Raw genomic sequence first — 19,987 nt, 5'->3', positions numbered from 1 at the left:
TATCTATGGAAATATTCTTCCTGCAGTTATTTCATTTATACTTCTTTTATCTAATTACTATAATATTGGTTCTGAATCATATTTTCCTAATGTACCCTGTTCAATTATAAAGTTATTTTCAAGTGCAGTTACTTTCTAATATCAAAGAATACCACTTGGCCATCTATGTCATTTGTCATGCTTCTTAATTGCAGATTGTTCCTGAGACCTTTTTTTCTCCACTTTTAAGTAGGGTGAAATTTCCATAAATCAAAATTTATTGAATTATCTCATTTCTTCAAAATATTAGCCAGAAATGAATGTCCTGATTGTGAGATTGCAAAATTAGATATTCCATACTTTGTGTATCTTTAATCCATGCCACTGTTTTGTTAGGTTTCAAGAAAAACATACACAGAGGCAATACTGTTAGACCCTAAGTGTTTTGTATTTTAGTTTATAGAAATAGTTTTTTTCTGAAGGGCTGTTCCTGACTTTGTTCTTTAGCTTGGAGTAGACTGAAGATTAAGAATGTGGACACATGAGAATATTGAGTCAATACAATATTAGCTTATTTAAGACAGTTTCTTTCTTTTTTTTTGCGGTACGCGAGCCTCTCACTGCTGTGGCCCCTCCCGTTGCGGAGCACAGGCTCCGGACACGCAGGCTCAGCAGCCATGGCTCACGGGCCCAGCTGCTCCACGGCATGTGGGACCTTCCTGGACCGGGCCATGAACCCGCGTCCCTTGCATCAGCAGGCGGACTCTCAACGACTGAGCCACCAGGGAAGCCCCTAAGACAGTTTCTTAAAGGTAAGAGGCACAAAGATTCTAAAAGTTGACAGTGTACTTTGGCATCCTACAAATCCATCAGTGTGATTCCCTGTGTGGGGACTGCATGGATTCTAGTAGATGGATGAGAAGCCTGGTAGCCAGTCCATGAAATTTTACCTGTCTCTTACCATCTGGGCTCACTAAGGACACAGGCTTATTGAGCAAAATGTTTTCACTGGTCAGAATTTAATGAATTTAGTGAGTGGGTTATGTCTTGACGTGAGGTTGTTTCCTAAAGATGTAAGGATGTAATGACTAGTCTCCAAGTTTTCAACTTAATCCCTTAAGAAGACCCAGAGCAATGTGTGAATATCCTAAATAGCTAACACTGCAGCAGTGTTTCAGGAATACTTACATTTAGCAAACAACCATTAAACTCAAAAGAGAGAAGTGTTTTCTATTGAAGAGAGTCTTTCTACTTATTTTGAATTTTCCAACCAGAAAAAAATGAAACTGTAAATAACTTCCCTCATTCTCCTTCTCTTAAAAAGTGCTCTCCTGGTTAAATAACTCATTCAAATGAGCAACAGTCTGTTATTTGTATGTTTTTTTTTTCTTATTTGTGGTTTTTAAAGGACAGTAAGTGACTGGATTTCATGACAGCATGTGATGGTGACCAGGATCCCCCATGTGATCTACTGGCTGGGCTAACCATGGAATCACCTGGGCTTCCAGGGAAGGAGGCCACAGTGCCAGTGGCCAGGTCCACCTCTCCTCAGTCCATCAGATGCCATGCCCACTTTTGCCTGGACCAGCCCTCAAATGGTCACAAGGTTTTAAGGATTTAAAAAGAAAGCTCTTCCCTGCAAAGAATTTGGGAATGCTGGGCTTTGGTCTTTCTTTAAAACTCTGTTCTTCATAATGAGCTGCCTAAGCGATAGCCAAAAGGATTTAGTACTTCACATTCTTTACTTAGTTTTAAGACAAGAAATTGATGCAGGAACAGTTTTTGTAAGGGAGGGGGTAAATTACATCATTAAATGTGTATTAATTATAAACATATGTGTTTTAGAATTAAGGAAATGAGGAAATTTAATTATTAGACTGGTCCTACGAGGCCTAGTCACTATGCCCTTGTCACATGTGAGGTCACTGAAATGTTAGATATCTTGTCCAAGACCATATAACTAGTGAGGGACAAAGAATTCCAACCCAGAGCTGTGTGTTTGGACTACAGCACCTGGCTCCTTTCAATATCTATAGCTGTCCTTTTCTTCACCTAGATTCGGCCAGCTCCCCACCCTTTATCTCTGCTTCCTCTCTGGCTACTCCCCGCCAGCACTCCTGTTGCAGCCACAGGGACTCTTCTCCAGCCCCCTGGAAGTCCTCTCACCTCCGAGCTCTTATACCCATAAGGATGTTTCTCTCTCCCCTTCTCAGGTTCTTCTTTACCTGGATAAATACTTATTGGCCTAGGTCTCAGCTTAAATACACCTTTTGGAGAAAGTCTTTCCATCACACCCTCATCTTCTAGACCAGTGCTTTTCAAACGATTTTGACCTATAGTCAGAAATACATGTTGCCTCATGATGGAGCATATATGCTCACATGTATTGTACATGGTTTTCATTTCATTTTAGTTTCCTAAAGTGTGTAATTTAGTTTTTTTTAATATACTCACAGAATTGTGCTCTCATCATCCCTATCTAATTCCAGGGCAATTTTATCACTTCAAAAGAAGACCCTGTATATGTATATTTCTATGTATAAAACCGAAACAAATTTTATCCCATGAAATAATACTTTGCCTTACTTACTATAGGAGATGAATACTGATATTGTCTGTTTTATTCCATTCTTTCCATTACATTAAAAACAATCTTGCAGTGACTCAATACATACATTTCATGTTCCATTACTGAGTTGTAAGCAGCAGTTTGGTAAGCCTTGTCCTAGACTACGGCAGGTCTCTCTGTCCCACTGGTCGTAGCACCGTTTTCTTCCCCTCACATGACCTAGCTCACTGGCCACTACTTGGTGAATATCTGCTGGCCCTGTTAAGACTATATTCTGGGAGGGCAGGGTCTAGATCTGCCTTATTTCTGACTGTGTATATCCCCAGTACCAGGTGCAGGGAAGTAGTAGGTACTCAGTAAATATATGTTGACTGAATAAATATTTGCCTTTGAAAGAGAAAAATAACCCTATACACTTATTTCTGGTTAGTGTTCACACAAGTAAAACAAAATGCAATAAACCTATTCTCTTGCACTTACTGCCAGTGTAAGCCAGGAGCAGTGTCGCCTCATCCTCCAGAGTAGGGATTTGGCCCTGAATTATCTGTATAAATGTCTCAGTGCTTCCTTTCACTTTGCCCTATAAATTCAGCTTCAGCAGTCCAGTCTCCAGGAGGGCCCTACCGGTGAGCTCTATAGATGGTACGAGCAGTGTGGTCACAACAAAAAGCACTTAGCAAAAGCTTTCAGAAATAAAAGAATGCCATTTGCAGCAACATGGATGGAACTAGGGATTATCACATCAAGTGAAGTAAGTCAGAGAAAGACAAATACCATATGATATCACGTATATGTGGAATCTAAAAAAAAATATGAATGAACTTATTTATAAAACAGAAACAGACTTACAGACTTAGAAAACAAACTTATGGTTACCAAAGGGGATAGCAGGGCAAAGAGATAAATTAGGAGTTTGGAATTAACTACTACTATATATAAAATAGATAAATAACAAGGACCTAGTGTAGAGCTCAGGGAACTATATTAAATATCTTGTAATAACCTATAGTAGAAAAGAATCTGAAAAAGCATATATATATTATATATGTATGTGTATATATAATATATATAAAAATTATATCTCTATAACTGAATCACTTTGCTATACACCTGAAACTAACACAACACTGTAAATTAATTATACTTCAATTTTAAAAATGGTTAAAAATTAAAGAAAAAGAAGCTTAAGGGGATGAGCTTATCTCACATAAGCATAAAAAAAAATAAAAATAATAAAAAAAAAAGCTTTGCTTTTGTTGAATCAGCCAGCAAGGACATTTCCTCACCCTCCCCTAGACCCCGCGCACCCCCTGCCCGTGCCTCTGTACCTGTCTTTGCCGGTCTCGCGCTTGAAGAGCTCATCAAACTGCAGCATCTTGTGGCGCGTGATCATGAAGGCCTTCAGCCGGGGCAGCACCTGGCTCAGGAGCTGCAGGTTGTTGTAGACCTGGCCCTTGCCGTCGCGCCGCATGTAGCTGCTGGGGCCCCAGAAGATGAACACGGTGCCCTGGCTGACGTTGAGCAGGTCGTGGCGGTTGCGGAGGATTCGCTGGAGGCTGGAATGCGCGATGACCCTGAGGCTGGTGCGATTGCCCACGTCGTGCCCATAGCCGCGCGTAGGGGCATCATTCATGCGGATGACGCACTCAGTCTGGTCAATCCGGGGGCCTCGCAGGCTACGCAAGAGATGCCCCGAGCTCGTCACCAGGGCGCAGTCCCTGCAGTGCATTTTCAGGGGCTGCAAGAACGGGGAGAAGGACCCCATCAGCGGCAACACTCGCTTGGCACCAGCAGGTCACTTCCCTGCCTCCGAGGGCTGCCATCTTCGCTTTTCTCCCTCCTGTGCCGGAATACATCCCTTCTGCTATTACCTCATCCACCCCTACATTCTCTTCCAGACTGGTGACAGGGAGTACTGGACAACAGGGAAAGTGCCAGCGGTGACCTGTTGACCATTGGGCTCTGGGCTTTACTGATATTAATAGATCAAATCGTCATATCAACCCAGCAAGCTTGCTATTACTGCCATTTTACAAATAATGATAACCCTAGGCTCAGAGACGTTGAAAAATTTGCCCAAAGATGCATAACTAGCAAGTAATGAAGTCATGCTTTCAAACCCAGGTCTTTCTGAATCCAAAGTTACCCCCAAGTTGAAGAAAAGACTATACTGCAATTTGCTGTGACACTAGTTTTAATGCTCTTAACTCACCTTATTGGAAGTTAAGCATGTATCAGTGTTCTTGGATGCTGTACAAATATATTTATCCTAAATAGACATCGTCTAAGAATCATGTGAGAAAAGACATGCAAATTGTAACCCCTTAGAAGCCTTAATTTTGAAATGACAATGATGAGAGTATCTCCCATTTTAAGGGGAGAGGGAGAGAAATTGAGTCAGTGTTTCTTCAAAAATGTAAAGAAAGCCTCAAGCTCATCCACTGTCCTCACGCCCTGTGGAAGCCCTGGCCCTGTGGTGTCCACCAGGGACAACGCCAATGACAATGCTCATTTCAACATCCTGAACCAGTGATGTACTTTCTGAACACCTACGTTCTTACAAGTTAAACATTTCCCTGTTCATGTTTAATGAGAAATATCTCTCAGTTGCTGTTTGAAGATAATGTAATTAGGGCCGGAGGCCCAGGCCAGCAAGTGCACAAAGAAATGATAATCAAGAATGTTCTGAAGGACAGTTGCACTGTTAGATTTTCCCCGGAGCCTCTGCCCTTCCTCTCTGTTAACTCTGAACTGGACGCACTGGCTCCCTGCAGTCTCAGAAAACTGGATCCAATTTAGTGCTGCGTATAGACAGTCTTGTATTTACTCTGGGAGTTTCCTAAGCCATAGCTCTGTCTTCCGAACCAGACAGAGAGCACCGAGGGCGGTCACCTTCCCTCACTGCAGAGTGGCCAAGGGCACCCACATAGGATGGTCCAGGCTTGTCTACACTACCTGTTAGCTATGGGACCTTGGCAAGTCACTAACCTCTGCAAGTCTCACTTTTCTCATTTTTAGCCGAGGATAATTGATGCCTCATTCCACTTTGATAGAATTAAAATGTACACAGTGACCTGCGAAAGTAGCAATTGCATGGGGTTGAACCCAGTCCTTACCATAGGACGTGGCACGGCGTCATTCATTAAGTGAAGGCTGCTCTGGGGCTTTTCAGGCAGAGTGGAGCGCATGGTAGGTACGCACCACATCAGTGTGTACTGATCGCTCTGGGTTTCTAATTGACACATGGGCTTATGAAATGGCGATTCTACCACTGCAAATTCTCATCATTCATTTGACATCCAGTTACTCTTAGGTGACAAATGTACTGGGCAGCAAGAATGTGAATGGAATGGAAAAACAGAACCCCTCAAAGTTTATACTTTACTGGGGGGCAGTAGGTCAGAGATGTGCAATGACGTGACACAATGGGGGGCTGTGCCGCACTGTTAGTAAAGGGGGCTGTTTAGAGCACAGCCGGGCTGGGGGCACAAAGGAAAGAGTGGTCAGCTTAGTTAATATTTCTGATGTTCTCTTTGTGCCAGGCACTGTTCTGAGCTTTTTATATAATTGCATTCATTCTTCAACTAAACCTATAAGAAAGATATTACATCATCACCCCTGTTTTACTAAGGAGAATATTGAGAGGTAGAAGAGGAGCCCGGTTTGTTAGGGGGTGTTTGGGTTTTAGCATCCAAAGTCCTGTATCCTGGGAAACCTCTACTTGTGTGAAAACATTCCTACAAAGATGACAGGGGCATCTGCAAATAGCAGGTGAGTAAATGATGATAAGGGTCAGGAGACCCAGGGTCTAAACAGACTTTATCACAAATTGGGTACTTAACTTTCTCACCCGTAAAACAAAGAGAGCACCAACTAGACACCTGTGGCCAGATGATATTCATTCGTTCATTCATTTAACAGACACTTATTAAGCACTTAACACACCCCTGAGGTACCGTGTAACTCAGTCTGTTTGCTTAATAAGGTCACTTTGCAAGATTTCATTCCACTGGACCCGAAAGCCATTGGGACCTGCTTTTTCCCCTCAGACTCACCTAGAACTATTATCCTGAATTTTCCAGTTTGATTTATAATTTCAAGACATTGTGCTCATTTTTACTGGGGAAAAAATTCTAAAGAAAGGTCCCAGCATTTCTTTCCCCATAATTAATTATTCTGCTGTGATTCTCAGAGCATAGGCTGCTTGACAGGTGAAACTTGTAACCCCTCTGGAGATTCCAAGGCCTCTCTCTCTCTCTCTCTCTCTCTCTCTCCCCACACACACACACTATGCCCATGTGAGGCCAGATGAGCACCCTTTCAGGGAAGGCCAAGGTTCCTGACTGTACCATACGGACCCTCTGTGATTACCGGGCGCCACCAGAACATGCTGGGGGTCCACCCAGTCCCAGAAAGCCCTCCCTCATGAGTCCTGCCCACCTGCCTTAGCTCTGAGGTATTGATTACCTCAGGCAGCAGCATCCTCTCTTTGAGTTGTACAGATGCACCAAACAATGTAAAGAAGATCTAAGTCTGAATTATGCCTTAAGCGCCTTTCTTTAAGTGGTGCCAACAAAGTGACAATAGCTGTTCTAAACAATGTCACACTTCCTGCAGTTGAGAAGAGCATGTACCAAAGGCTGAATCACTTCCAAAGGCGGAAACGAAGTCTCTTTCCTGCATTCAGAGGGACTAAGGATATCTTGGGAGGCAGAAGAACTATACAAACTGTGGGACCCAAGTTCTTGGGATGTTACAGTCCCCTGAGACAGCCATGTTCCTGCACATCGAAGTACCATTATCATCCTGAGTGTCTTAATGACATGGGTGAAAATACTCATGCCTTGGTGAGTTAAGATTCCTGATGTAGTACTGAACATGTTCTTCCCTTAAACACTCAGATGCTGGGTTGATGAATCACTCCACGGAGCATGGGAAGGTGAACTTGGGGCTCTGCCAGCAGGACAGGGAGATAAAACTCCACCGAGGACAGGAGAGGGGAGGTGGCTCCTGGTGGACTCACTGTCTACCTACGCCTTCTCTCCTACTTCTTTCTCACAGTATTCAGCTTCCCTGATTCTTGGGGACATTTTCCTTAAAGACTCATTTGGTGAGGGGTTCCGCCCTTTGTAGGAAACATGGGCACCCGTGTTAGGTCACTCCAACCTTGGTAATCTCTCTGGCTTCCTGACTTATATAAGCACTCAATTAATACTAAATTGATTGATGGGTTGATAAGTGAGTGAATGAAAGCCAACCTCCAGGCTTCTCAGTCCTCTGAGAAAACCTCCATATATACAAAGAAGACATGATGTGATGCCCTAACCAACAATTCTCCTGCAGCCCTGTGCACTAATACCACGGGGAGAAGCAGGGGAGAGCACAGAGGAAGCTCTGTCTGCAGAGAAGGAGGCTGGACCATTTGCCTCCGGGCCACTCAGCCCAGGGAACCACAATGGCCAGAGCCCAGGGCACTGCTTGCAATTAATGGCTGACTGGGAGAATGGCCCAGGACACAGTTAGGGCCATTAAACCCGGCTGGTTATTAATCCCCAGTAAGAGCTTAATGCCAAGGTCATTAAGGCTGTTGTGCAGTGAAAAATGCTCAGGAAAATCTACAAGGCACGGAGCAGTTACCTCTTCTCCAGACCACTGATGCTCAGAGCAGCAGCCCATGTCCCAGGAGTGCGGTGCACAGGAGCCTATGGGGGCAGGTGGGTTGGCTTCTAGAGGAAGTGCGCGCACGCGCGCGCACACACACACACACACACACACACACACGGGCACACGCAATGCATCATCCCAGTTCCTAGGACAGTGGCTGCAACTCATTGAGGGCTTATGAATGTCTTAGAATATTGGGGATATTTAGAATATTTTAGAAGGTGTGAATAAACTTCTCTTTCCACCCCCGACTCCTGGGAAAAAAACCCCACAATCAGGGGACGGGGAGAATGGCAACTTTCATCACAACTTGCTCCTTTGGGCCGCGGCGACAGAAGCAATTCCTGCTTGAGAAAGCACACTCAGGGACTCCAGGTCTGATTTCTGTCACAGCCCGAAGAGCAAGAGCAGAAGGCATTCTCCCTGCGATCCAGTTGATGCCTCCTGAGCCTTTCTTAAAAGAACAGAACAGGCTAAGTCCAATTGAACTTGACATCTGAAACACTCAGTGACGTCCTTGCAAACATTTGCAGCACGGCAATCTCAGGCTTCACTTTAAAAAATTCTGATTTATTGGGCAGAGAGAAAGCCACCTCAGAACATAATGTCCATTAGTTCGGTAATGAGACCAGTCTTGCTCTGGGAGCTGATTGTTGGTCTGGAGCAAACATAAGATATATTAAATGGTTTCGCAGGTTTCAAGAATCTCTGCACTTTCCAATCCGATATTTTCCAGTAATTACTGGGCTTTTATTACCTGTCAACCTCCATTTACCCTGACACTGGGTATAAGCCGCTCTGGTTATTTAATACGATTCACTGGAAAAAGTGTTACTCTTCCAAGTTGCTCCTCTCCCTCTTGTTCAATGAAAGCCCTCCCATCAGCAAGAAGTCCTCCTCCCTCCACCAGAGCCACTTTCCATGATTTCCATCCACTGGCTGGCTAAGGATGAAGGAACTCCTTGGGTAGGAGGAAGTACTGAGCAGTGTTTAAAATATGGCCTTTGGAGTCATTGGCTTCGAACTTGCTTCTTCCACTCCTTAGGTGGATAATTTGGGGCAAATTGGCTTAGATTCTCTGAGCTCCAGTTTCTTCATCTGTGATCTGGATATAGTAAAGGCAGTCTCAAAGAAAAGGTTTGCTTTTTCAATTAATGGTGTGCCTTCCACCCAGCTGCTCAAGACAAAATTCAAGGATTGTTCTTGACACCTCTTTCTCTGCCCCCTACAACACATCCAGTCCTATTGGATCTCTCCTCCTATAGATGTCCCAAATCCTAGCTCTTCTCACCATCCCTGCTGCCACCCCCTTCATCAAAGCCACCATCATCTCTCTTTAGTTCCTGCTGCACACTTGTAACTCTTTACTTCCCTCATTCCATCCCTCCTCTATATTCCTGTCTCCACAAAGCTCCTGGGGTGACCTTTAATATGTAATTACCAGAGAGTTCTGTACAAGATGATGCCAATACCATACTGTTTGATTACTATAGCTTTGTAATATAGTTTAAAACCAGGGAGTGTGATGCCTCTACTTTTTTCTTCTTTCTGTTAATTACACTGCCATATCTCCATTTCCTGTTGTCTGACATGATTTATATTATATAATATAATAATTTATATTATTTCCACACCCAGGACGCTCTTCTCCTGGTCTTTACATGATGACACCTTCACCTTCTTCAGGTGTTACCTCAAACCACCTCCCCAGAGAGACCTTCCCTGACCCCTTAATATTTCCACTGCCCTCCTTCGCCATCTTCTGTCACTGTCTCCATTATCCAGGCTTCTTTTTTTTAACCTTTTTTTTTTTTTGGTTGCACCATGCAGCATGCGGGATCTTAGCTCCCCGGCCAGGGATTGAACACGGGCCCCTACAGTGAAAGTGCCAAGTCCTAACCACTGGACTGTCAAGGAATTCCTTATCCAGGCTTATTTTTAAACTCAAGCATCACTACCTAAAATAATCTTAATTATGGCTTGTGTGTTTACATGTTTATGCCTTTCTCCCTTACTAGAATGTGAGCTCCAGGAAAGGTGAAGCTTTGTCTTGTTCACACTTTGTCTTCAGCCTCAAGAACAGTACCGAGAATAAAGAAAAAGTTCAACAAATATTTTTGAATGAATGACTGAAGGATAAACCATGTAGCACCTACCACAGTGCCCGGCACATCAACAGTATGAAAGAAATGTGCTTACTGTATTTGTGTCACCATTCTACTAGTAACCAGTCCCTGATATTTTTTTTTTGTCTGGGTGAGTAGGTTGATATATTCTCAAGCACAGTATTTGAATTCTCCTGCATATGTCATAACCACCTTCAGCACTAGGTGACCTTCAAAGAGAAGTCCAGGAAATCCCATTCGTTTTTTAAAATTTTTAATGGAATTGCATTCTATTTTTTTTACATGTATTATATATTTTTAATGTCTTTTGACAACTTTATTGATATATAATTTACATACCATAAAATTCACTCATTTTAAATGTAAATTCAATGATTTTTAGAATATTTACAGAGTTGTGTGACCATCACCATGATCTAATTTAAGGACATTCCTGTCATCCTGAAAAGATGCACATCCTTACCAACACTTGTTATTTTTCGTCTTATTGATAACAACCATTCCTACAGATATGAGGTGTTATCTCACTGTGGTTTAGTTTTGCATTTCCCTGATGATCAGTGATGTTGAGCACCTTTTCATGTACCTGTTGGCCATCTGTATGTCTTCTCTAGAGAAATGTCTATTCAGATCCTCTGCCCATTTTTTCTTCCAGTTTTATTGAGATATAATTGACATATAGCACTGTGTAAATTTAAGGTGTACAGCATAATGACCTCTGCCCATTTTTAAACTGGATTGTTTGTTTGTCTGTTTTTTGCTATTGAGTTGTATGAGTTCTTTATATACTCTGGATATTAACCCCTTGTCAGATATATGATTTGCAATATTATCTCCCATTCAGTAGGTTGCCTTTTCATCTTGTTCACGGTTTCTTTTGCTATGCAGAAGCTTTTTAGTTTGATGGATTCCCACTTGTTTATTTTTGCTTTTGTTGCTTTTGCTTTTGGTGTCAGATTCAAAAAACATCATCACCAAGACCTATGACAAGTAGCTAACCACCTATGTTTTCTTCTAGGAGTTTTATGGTTTCAGGTTTTATGTTCAAATTTTTAATCCATTTTGAGTTAATTTTTGTGTATGGTGAAGAGGGCTGTCCAGTTTCTTTCTCTTGCATGTGGCTGTCAAGTTTTCCCAATACCATTTATTGAGGAGGCTGTCCTTTCCTCTTTGTATATTCTTAGCTCCTTTGCTGTAAATTAATTGACCATAAATGCATGGGTTTATTTCTGGGCTCTCTAGTCTGTTTCATTGATCTGTGTGTCTCTTTTAAAGCTAGTACCATACTATTTGATCACTATAGCTTTGTAATATAGTTTGAAATCAAGGAGTGTGATGTCTTCACTTTGTTCTTCTTTCTCAAGATTGCTTTGGTTATTTGAAGTTTTTTGTGGATCCATACAAATCTTAGAATTGTTCTCTTTATTTCTGTGTAAAATGCCATTGGAATTTTCATTGTGTTCTTGATTTGCATTTTCCTAATGACTAATGATGTTGAACATCTTTTCATGGTCTTATTTATGCCATTACTTTTCAGGTTTCTAATTCCATCTATTGCACCCTATCTCTACCCCAAATAAGTTCCACCATGGGTAGGTGATTCTATTGAACTCTAAGTCAACATTCTGTTGACTTCTGCAGGAGTCTTGTATGTGCAGGACCTACAAGCCAGAGGAGGGTGCAGAGTCTGTGTACATGGAAAATAGAGAGAAGGAGGGGCTTTTTAATCAACACCTTTAAGTCAGGAGAGGTAAATCCAAAGTGGAGAATCAGGTGAGCATTGTCTGGGACATATGTTTATATTTAAAGCAGATTTTGTAAAAATAGAACTACCATTTGATCCAGCAATCCCACTTCTGAATATACATATGAAGGAGACAAAATCAGTCTTTTGGAGAGATATCTACAATTTAATGTTCACTGCCACATTGTTCACAGTAGCCAAGATATGGAAACTCTATAAGTGTCCATTGATGGATGAATGGATAAAGAAAAATGACAAATAAAGAATACTATTCCACACAATGGAGTAGTATTCAGCTATGAAAAGAAGGAAATTCTTCCATTTACAACAACATGGATGAACCTAAGGGACATTATGCTAAGTAAATTAAGCCAGACAGAATGCTAGATGATCTCACTTATATTTGGAATCTGGAAAAAAAGTTGAACCCATAGAAAGAAAGAGTATAATGGCAGTTGCCAGGGGCTGGGAGGTAGGGTAAATGGGCAGATGTTGGTCAAAGGGTACAAAATTTTATTTATAAGATGAATAAGTTCTGGGGATCTAATATACAGCATAGTGACTGTAGTTAATAATACAGTATTGTATACTTGAAATTTGCTAAGAGAGTAAATCTTAAGTGTTCTCACCACATACACACCCCCCCACACACACAAAAGGTAATGTGAGGTGATAGACATGTTAATTAATTTGATGTGGTAACCACTTCACAACGTATGTGTATATCAAATCATCACATTATATACTTTAAGTATATACAATATTATTTGTCCATTATACCTCAATAAAGCTGGGAAAGAAAAGAAAGCCAGATTTTGATAATTAAAGTTAGAAAATTTACCTAATCATATTATATTGAAATGAGTTTTCTAGAATTACAGAATAGAACGAGTGGCAGAAATCTCGGAGATTAAGTGGCCCAGTAGTTCTCTGAGCAAGGTTCCTCAACCAGCAGCAACAACAAAGTCTAGAAACTTTCTAGAAATGCAAATTCTCAGGCCCCACCCTAGAACTTCTGAATCAGATGCTCTGAGGTGAGGCCCCGCAATCTGTGCTTTAGCAACACAGGTGATTCTGATGCATCCTCAAGGTTAAGAACCCCTGGACCAGGACAGTACCTTCATTTTATCAAGGAAGAAGCTGGAACTCATGAGGTTATGTGATTTGCTCAAGATCACACACTAAGGGCAGCACCTGGGATAAAACCCCAGGTCTCCTCACTCCACAAATCTAAGAAAATTCACCTGTGTCCGTAGATTGTTCAAAATCACTGGGAACTCACTGAAAAGGAGTCATGAATTAATAGTTTACTTAAGATGGAACCTACAAATGGAAGTGATATGGTGGAGACAGTTGAATAAGAAGGAACATCCCTTATGTGATATGCTGCCCTCAGCAGGGCTGCCTGCCTTTGCACCACCTGCCTGCTTATTTGGAAGGAAGAACCAGGAATAGCTAGAGAGCATCCAAACCCTCTACTACAGGGAAGATGCTGATGCTTGTGTATGTCTGGGGACTGCTCTTGCCACAGAAGTTGGGCCACTGGGGCTTCTCTCCAGCACAGCCTCTCAGAGGCGTGGCCAGTCAGGACCCTCCTGTCTGTTGTGGGCTGAATTGTGTCCCCCTGGAAAACATATGTTGAAGTTTTAAACCCCAATACCTGTGAAGGTGACCTTATTTGGAAAAAAGGGTTTTTGCGAATGTACTTAAGATGCAAATCAAGATGAGGTCATACTGGATTAGGGTGGGTCCAATCACTGGTGTCCTTATAAGAAGAGATCAGAGACACACAGAGACACACAGGCAGAATACTATGTGGTGACCAGGCAGAGACTGCAGTGATTCATCTACTGGCCAAGAACTCTGAGGATTGCCCCCAAGCACCAGAAGCTGGAAGATGCGAGGAAGGATTCTTAGAGCTTTGAGAGGCAGTGCGACCCTGCCAAAACCTTGATTTCAGACTTCTGGGCTCCAGAACCGTGAGAGAATAAATTTCTGTTGTTTTAAGACACCCAGTTTGTGGGAATTTGTTTTGGCAGCTCTAGGAAACCAATACACTGCCCCCAACAAGTTCTTTGCTCTCTGCCTTCCAGCCTCCTGCCAGTGCTCCAGCCAGCAAGGCTCTGTCCTGCAGCTTTCACCCTTATAATTCCCTCTCTGCACAGCTGCCAGAGGGAGATTTTAAAGCATAAAGCACCTACTCCCACCTTTTTAGAAAAATAAAATCCAAATTCTTTACTTGGCTGGAGTCTTGCCTACCTCATGGACCTCAACTTGTTGCCTCATTCTCCAGCCCCACTGACCGCCGAGCTCCTTTCTGCTTCTGGGAGAGATAAGACAGTCCTTCTTTTGTCTCTGGCCTTTGCTTCCCCTGTTATTTACATGCCTGACCCCTTCTCATCTCTCACATGTCAGATTAAAAGCCATCTCCTCCAGGAAGCCCTCCCTGACTGCTCTAATTGGAGGTGGCCTCCCTCACTTATTACATAACAAAGATATTAACCACTAATAACACTGACAAAATGTTCAGCTCGTGTAAGGCACTGTTCTAAGCTCAGTACATGCATCATCCAACTTAATCCTGAAACAGCCTTGAGAGGCAGGTTCTACCATTGTAATTTTATCAGATGAGGAAGTTACACAAATTAGTCACCTATCATGATCCTGTTTATTTCCTTCATGGCACTTTCCACAATCTCTAATGATTTACATTTTTAATTTCTTTATTGTCTGTCCCCACCACTAAAACATCAGTGCCATGCGGGCAGAGATCATGATGTATGCATGGCATACAACAGGTGCTCAAGAGATAAAGAAATCTCCTAATACATCACTACCTTACTTTTTCAGGAAGCAGTAGATTTTTCTCTGTCCAGAAGGGGTGTGGATGAGCTGTCAGCGAGACAACCCTGTTTCTAGAGCCCATTTCTTCTCTGAAATGCTGGTACAATGGTGATGTTACACCCTGACTCACTTCACAGCCTTTCAAATAACTCCCTGATGTGATTTCCTTCAAAGGTCACTCATATGCAATTATTTCCTCTAGGAGGAGATTGGCTATAAAGGCCCCCTGTGCTCATTAAAACAAACAAAAAGCTCCATTTTCATTAGAGGAGCGACAGTTAATGCTGCCAGACAAGCCTGATTCCACAGAACTGGCTTCTTTGGCCTCTGCTACACTTGAAAGTGACCTAAGGTAAATACGGCATGGCATGAATGTGGGAAGAGCACTAATAATTGATGATCAAAGGCAAGATAATTATGAGAACTCGGGAGTTCCACAAATAGCTTAGCTAAATGGAGGGAAGAAAGCCAAGGTTTCAGGTGACCAAATGAGAAAAAAATCTAATTGAACAAAACATTAAATTTATAACATTAAAGTAGACAGAACACTGTCTTGAGTCAGACTTGGGTTTGAATCTCAGTTCAGTCATTTATTGGTAGGTGCTTCCCTACTCTCAGTCTGGTTTCTCTTCTGTAAAATAGCCATAGTAGACACTAAGCAAGGAATAACTATTATTAATATCATGGCTTAATCACTATAGATAAAAAAGAGGCCTCCTGAATAACCTGCTTCATCCTCTCCCCTCGTGTCTGGTCACTCCCTGAGCCTGCGAACTCAACCTCCTTCACCTCTGTTGAGTTTGATCATTTCTATCCACCCATACATGGCTTCTCATTGACCCCTCCCTGGTTCAACCCACGATCTTTGCCCAGTCACTGCCATGTCTCTTAGCCAGTCCTACCACACCCATTCCTGTCTATTCCCCAGGCAGAGTGGCCTTTCTAAAATGCACATCTAATTAAGTCCTGCTTTCGTTTAGTGCCCCTATATGACCTCCATTGCTTTGAGGACGAGATCCTTCCAGTGGCTTACCAGGCCCTGATACCTTGCCAAGTTCTACTGTATCCCCCACTCTCTTGTAGATCTCTACACCCTAGTCACACTGACTTTGACTCTGTAGTTCCCTGTAGCCCCAAGTGGCAATATTCATAAGACTTTGCCTCAGGGCCTTTGCACGTGTTTTCCCTGGAACCTACCTGGCAGTTATTTTATGAGATAATAATAACAACATTCAAAGTTTCCCTCCCCTGTATCCTCTCCCCATTTACGACTTTTGTAATTCTTCATCACTCGTTCAAAGCACCACTTCCTTGAAACCTTCCTTAAACTCCAAGATTAGCTTAGGATCCTGTTTCTTCCTTTATAATTCTCATCATATCTGCAATCATTGATTCAGTGTCTCTCTTCCTCACAAAATGGCAAGGTTCTTAAGAATTGAGTCTATATCTGCGTTGAGTTTAGGTCAGCAAAATATCCCCAAGACCTAATATATAGTAGGTACTCACTAAATATTTACTGTACAAGTAACCAAACTAGCTCATGCAGCTGAGGGGGCCATTCCAGAACCAAGGCCTCTCCCAGGCTTTCTGTTTGGGTTTTCATTGCCATTGATAAGCCCAAGTGTAGACCAAGGAACAAACTCATCCAAAATAGATTATTTACTTTGGTGCAAATACTCATTTTCCAGAATGACTCATTATTTGGGGTTCTGGACATTGACTAGTGCCAGGTAGCTAATAGCCAGATTGCATTGGTGTTGATACTCTGGTTCTTGGGCTGATGGTTTGTTTATTGAACTGCATACTTTAGGGGCTCTGAGAATGAAAGAATGGCCATCAGCAGCCTGGATAACTCAGCACCCCAGCTGGGAACACATGAGTAAACAAAATCGTAATCTTTCACTTTGCCAAGCTCAGTAACAGTGTCATGATGAGCTACCAGCAAAACAGCCATTAGTTAAATAAATAAAGCACAAGGCTAGAAACAGGATTGCTGATGCAGGCACAGTCTCCTCTTTTGCTGACCATTGATGGACATTATACATGATGCACACCCTGGGCCCCCTGCTTTAATTTGCTAAATATGATGCATCCTCTGGGCTGCATGACTTACTTTGTATTAGTGACAAATCACCTTTTCTTCTTTTCCCATTTCATTTGCTCACCAGATAGTTATTAAGCACCTACTGCCTGTGTAATGGGACCTCTTGGGCAGGCTGCCCATATACAACTGTCTTCGGTCCTCTGGTGATACTCAGACTCAGAGAGGAGACCTAAAGTACAAGGAAGCTGATTCCTGGCAAGAAGAGACAGTGGTGTCCCTGCTCCTTCAAGAAGCCTGGGGGTTGGTGAAGGCAGATAGGTTTGATAAGGTGAGAGAGATTCAGGGTTAAGAAAGGTTTCTTTTGGGGAGGTGCTTTTTTTTTTATTTTTATAAGAAACAGGGGAGGGACTTCCCTGGTGGCGCAGTGGTTAAGCATCCCCCTGACAATGCAGGGGACACGGGTTCAAGCCCCGGTCCGGGAAGATCCCACATGCCATGGAGCAACTGGGCCCGTGAGCTACAACTACTGAGCCTGTGTTCTACAGCCCGTGAGCCACAAGTACTGAAGCTCATGCACCTAGAGTCCATGCTCTGCAACAAGAGAAGCCACCACAATGAGAAGCCTGCACACCGCAACGAGGAGTAGCCCCCCTGCTCGACACAACTAGAGAAAACCCATGTGCAGCAATGAAGACCCAACATAGCCATAAATAAATAAATAAATAAATAAATAAATAAATAAATAAATAAATAAATAAATAAAAAGAAATAGGGGAGATTTTTACTTGGTCTTCTTTTCTTGATATTTGGCTTCATCTATTAATGTTAGATCTTTCTTTAGACTATGCTCAAGCATATTAGTGGATCCATAACTCCTGGCGACTTTCAGGACCTTGACTCATGGCCTCAGCCATCCACTCCACGGAAATGTCTCCCATATTCTGGTTCTTCCTCCATCTGTACCTGGATCCCAACTCCCTGCATTCTTGTGGGTTATATTTATTTCTATTGAGGATATCAGTAAAAATCAGGTCCCATAAGTGCCAAAAGAACAACAACGATAGCTACCAGTCTTTACAGAGAAACTTTCTATATTGCCATTATTAAAGTAAACTGGCAAGGTGTATATTACCATCTTGGTTTATATTATGAGGAAACAGAGGTTTGAGGTTAAATTGCTCAAGGTCATAGTTTCAAAGGCCCAGCCTGTGTTGTTACTGAGGTCAAACTCACTCCCAAGTGTGGGCACGCTTTGTACAGGACAGGACAGGCGAAGAGCTGAGTGGAAAGATTGCAAAGCAAAGATGATCAAAGGGTCTTAAAGGAAGATTAAAAGAAGCCTATGTAGGCAAAGGACTAGTTAGGTAACAAAAATGGCAGGAAAACATAGAAAGCATTGGAAAACAGAAATTGGAGACACTAGGTGACACAGTGGCTGTATGAGTTCTTGGGGGATCAGAAAAGTTAAAGAGAAATTTAGCAGAACAGCCTAGAATTCTGGAGGCATTCAGTGCAGGAACAAATGTTTCCACACCTCTCAAAAGCCATCAGTATATAACACACTGCATTATAATAAGTGACATTCATAATGGGGATCCTAAGTCTTCAAGAAAAGCTTAAATTAAGTTAAGCTTTGTTCACTTAGGTAGGAAAGTATAAAATCAATTTGGAAACTTCAAAAATAATTCAGACAAACACGATTTTGCACTAAAAGGGACTGTGCTTATGTTCTTTTAAGCTTCATTTGCTCATAAAACTCCTTCCTCAACCATGCTTCAAAATGAGGCGCTAGACAACTTTGAAAAGTTGTTGCTGAAGGGTAAATAAGCTCTTCTTTCCTCACTCGGGTGTGAGAGACTCTCCACCAAAATTCACGCTTTCCCTCCACAGTGTAGTCATAGACAGAAACGGCTGCCCAGTTAGGACTACATTTCTCGTCCCCATGCTTCTAGGGGGAGGCACGTGCCTCCCCATGGAATTGGAACAGAGGTCACTGAAGAAATTAAGCAGCAGGTGCTTTCTCCACTCTTTACCCTTCTGCTGCCTTGGTATACATGGCACCATGAACTTGGAAGCGCTGTGTCAAAGATGGCAGAGCCAACGAATGGAAAGAGACCAGGTCCACGAATCATTGTTTGGATGAGAGATATCAGTTACGCTCACTTCTTTGACTATGTGAGAAAAAAAAAACTGTCCTTTTGAGCCATGATGCATTTTTTGGATCTGTTTATGAAGCAGGCAGTGTAACTGTAACTATCACATCAGGCAGCCAGAAAACTTTCTTTTTTGCAGACTTATTTTACCAAGTGGCTAGAGTGCGGGAACCACGTTTTCTTTCTAAATTACAGCTCTGATGACGTCACTCCTGCTCAAAGATTTTCCATAACTCCCTGTTACTTACAGAGGGGAAGTCTACATTTCTAAAAGTGACCCTTCATATCTTATTTTTTACTGGTCCATTTCAAGAATGCTAAATTCCCCCAAACTGGACCACCACTCATTTATCCAAACGTGCCATGTCCTGGTCTTTGCCCACAGAGTGGCCGCCACCCCCAACTCCAGTCACTGAAAGCCAACCTGCCATTCGAGTCCTCCATTAAGGCCATTTGATCAACAAAGTTGTCCTTAATTCTGATTGTTCGGGTTCAAATCCCATCACTTACTAACTAGTGACCTTGGGCAGATTTCTCAACTTTCCTGTGCCTTAGAGTCCTCATGCATAAAATAATGGTAAGGACAGAACCTCCCTCATAGGGCTGTGAAGGTTCATGAATCCACAGGGGAGCCGTAGCTTGCTCTTCAGTGAACTCATGAGCCCTCAGCGTATCTCACACTTCATACTGAAAATTATTTCTTCCCCAGTTTTAACCATTCTTGTGTCACCTCCTTGGGAGGCAGAATACATTTTTAATCTTTGTGTCCCCATACCATCCCACAAGGTGACTTAAATACAGAAGATGCCTAATATGTGGTAGTTGAATAAATGAACATAGGAATTTCTAAAGCTGCAGGAACTG

General features: G+C 42.4%; 1 protein-coding gene across 2 annotated transcripts in view; it reads right to left on the bottom strand.

Annotated features, from left to right (window-relative positions):
- ST6GALNAC5 (ST6 N-acetylgalactosaminide alpha-2,6-sialyltransferase 5) overlaps window positions 1-19,987 on the bottom strand; it is a gene marked incomplete at both ends in the record, with an annotated part of 172,982 nt that overhangs the window by 15,400 nt on the left and 137,595 nt on the right. The window contains one exon of one of the 2 annotated variants that reach the window (XM_079934025.1): window positions 3,877-4,286. The exons of the other annotated variant lie outside the window; for it this stretch is intronic. Within the exon in view, the coding sequence (XP_079790151.1) occupies window positions 3,877-4,286 (410 nt within the window). The remainder of the gene's footprint in view (window positions 1-3,876; window positions 4,287-19,987) is intronic. 2 annotated transcript variants of the gene reach the window in all.

Source organism: Stenella coeruleoalba, assembly GCF_951394435.1.
Source record: "Stenella coeruleoalba genome assembly, chromosome: 1".
Classification (NCBI taxonomy): domain Eukaryota; kingdom Metazoa; phylum Chordata; class Mammalia; order Artiodactyla; family Delphinidae; genus Stenella; species Stenella coeruleoalba.
The sequence above is the reverse complement of the archived record's forward strand: the minus strand, read 5'-3'. Positions and strand labels throughout refer to the sequence as shown.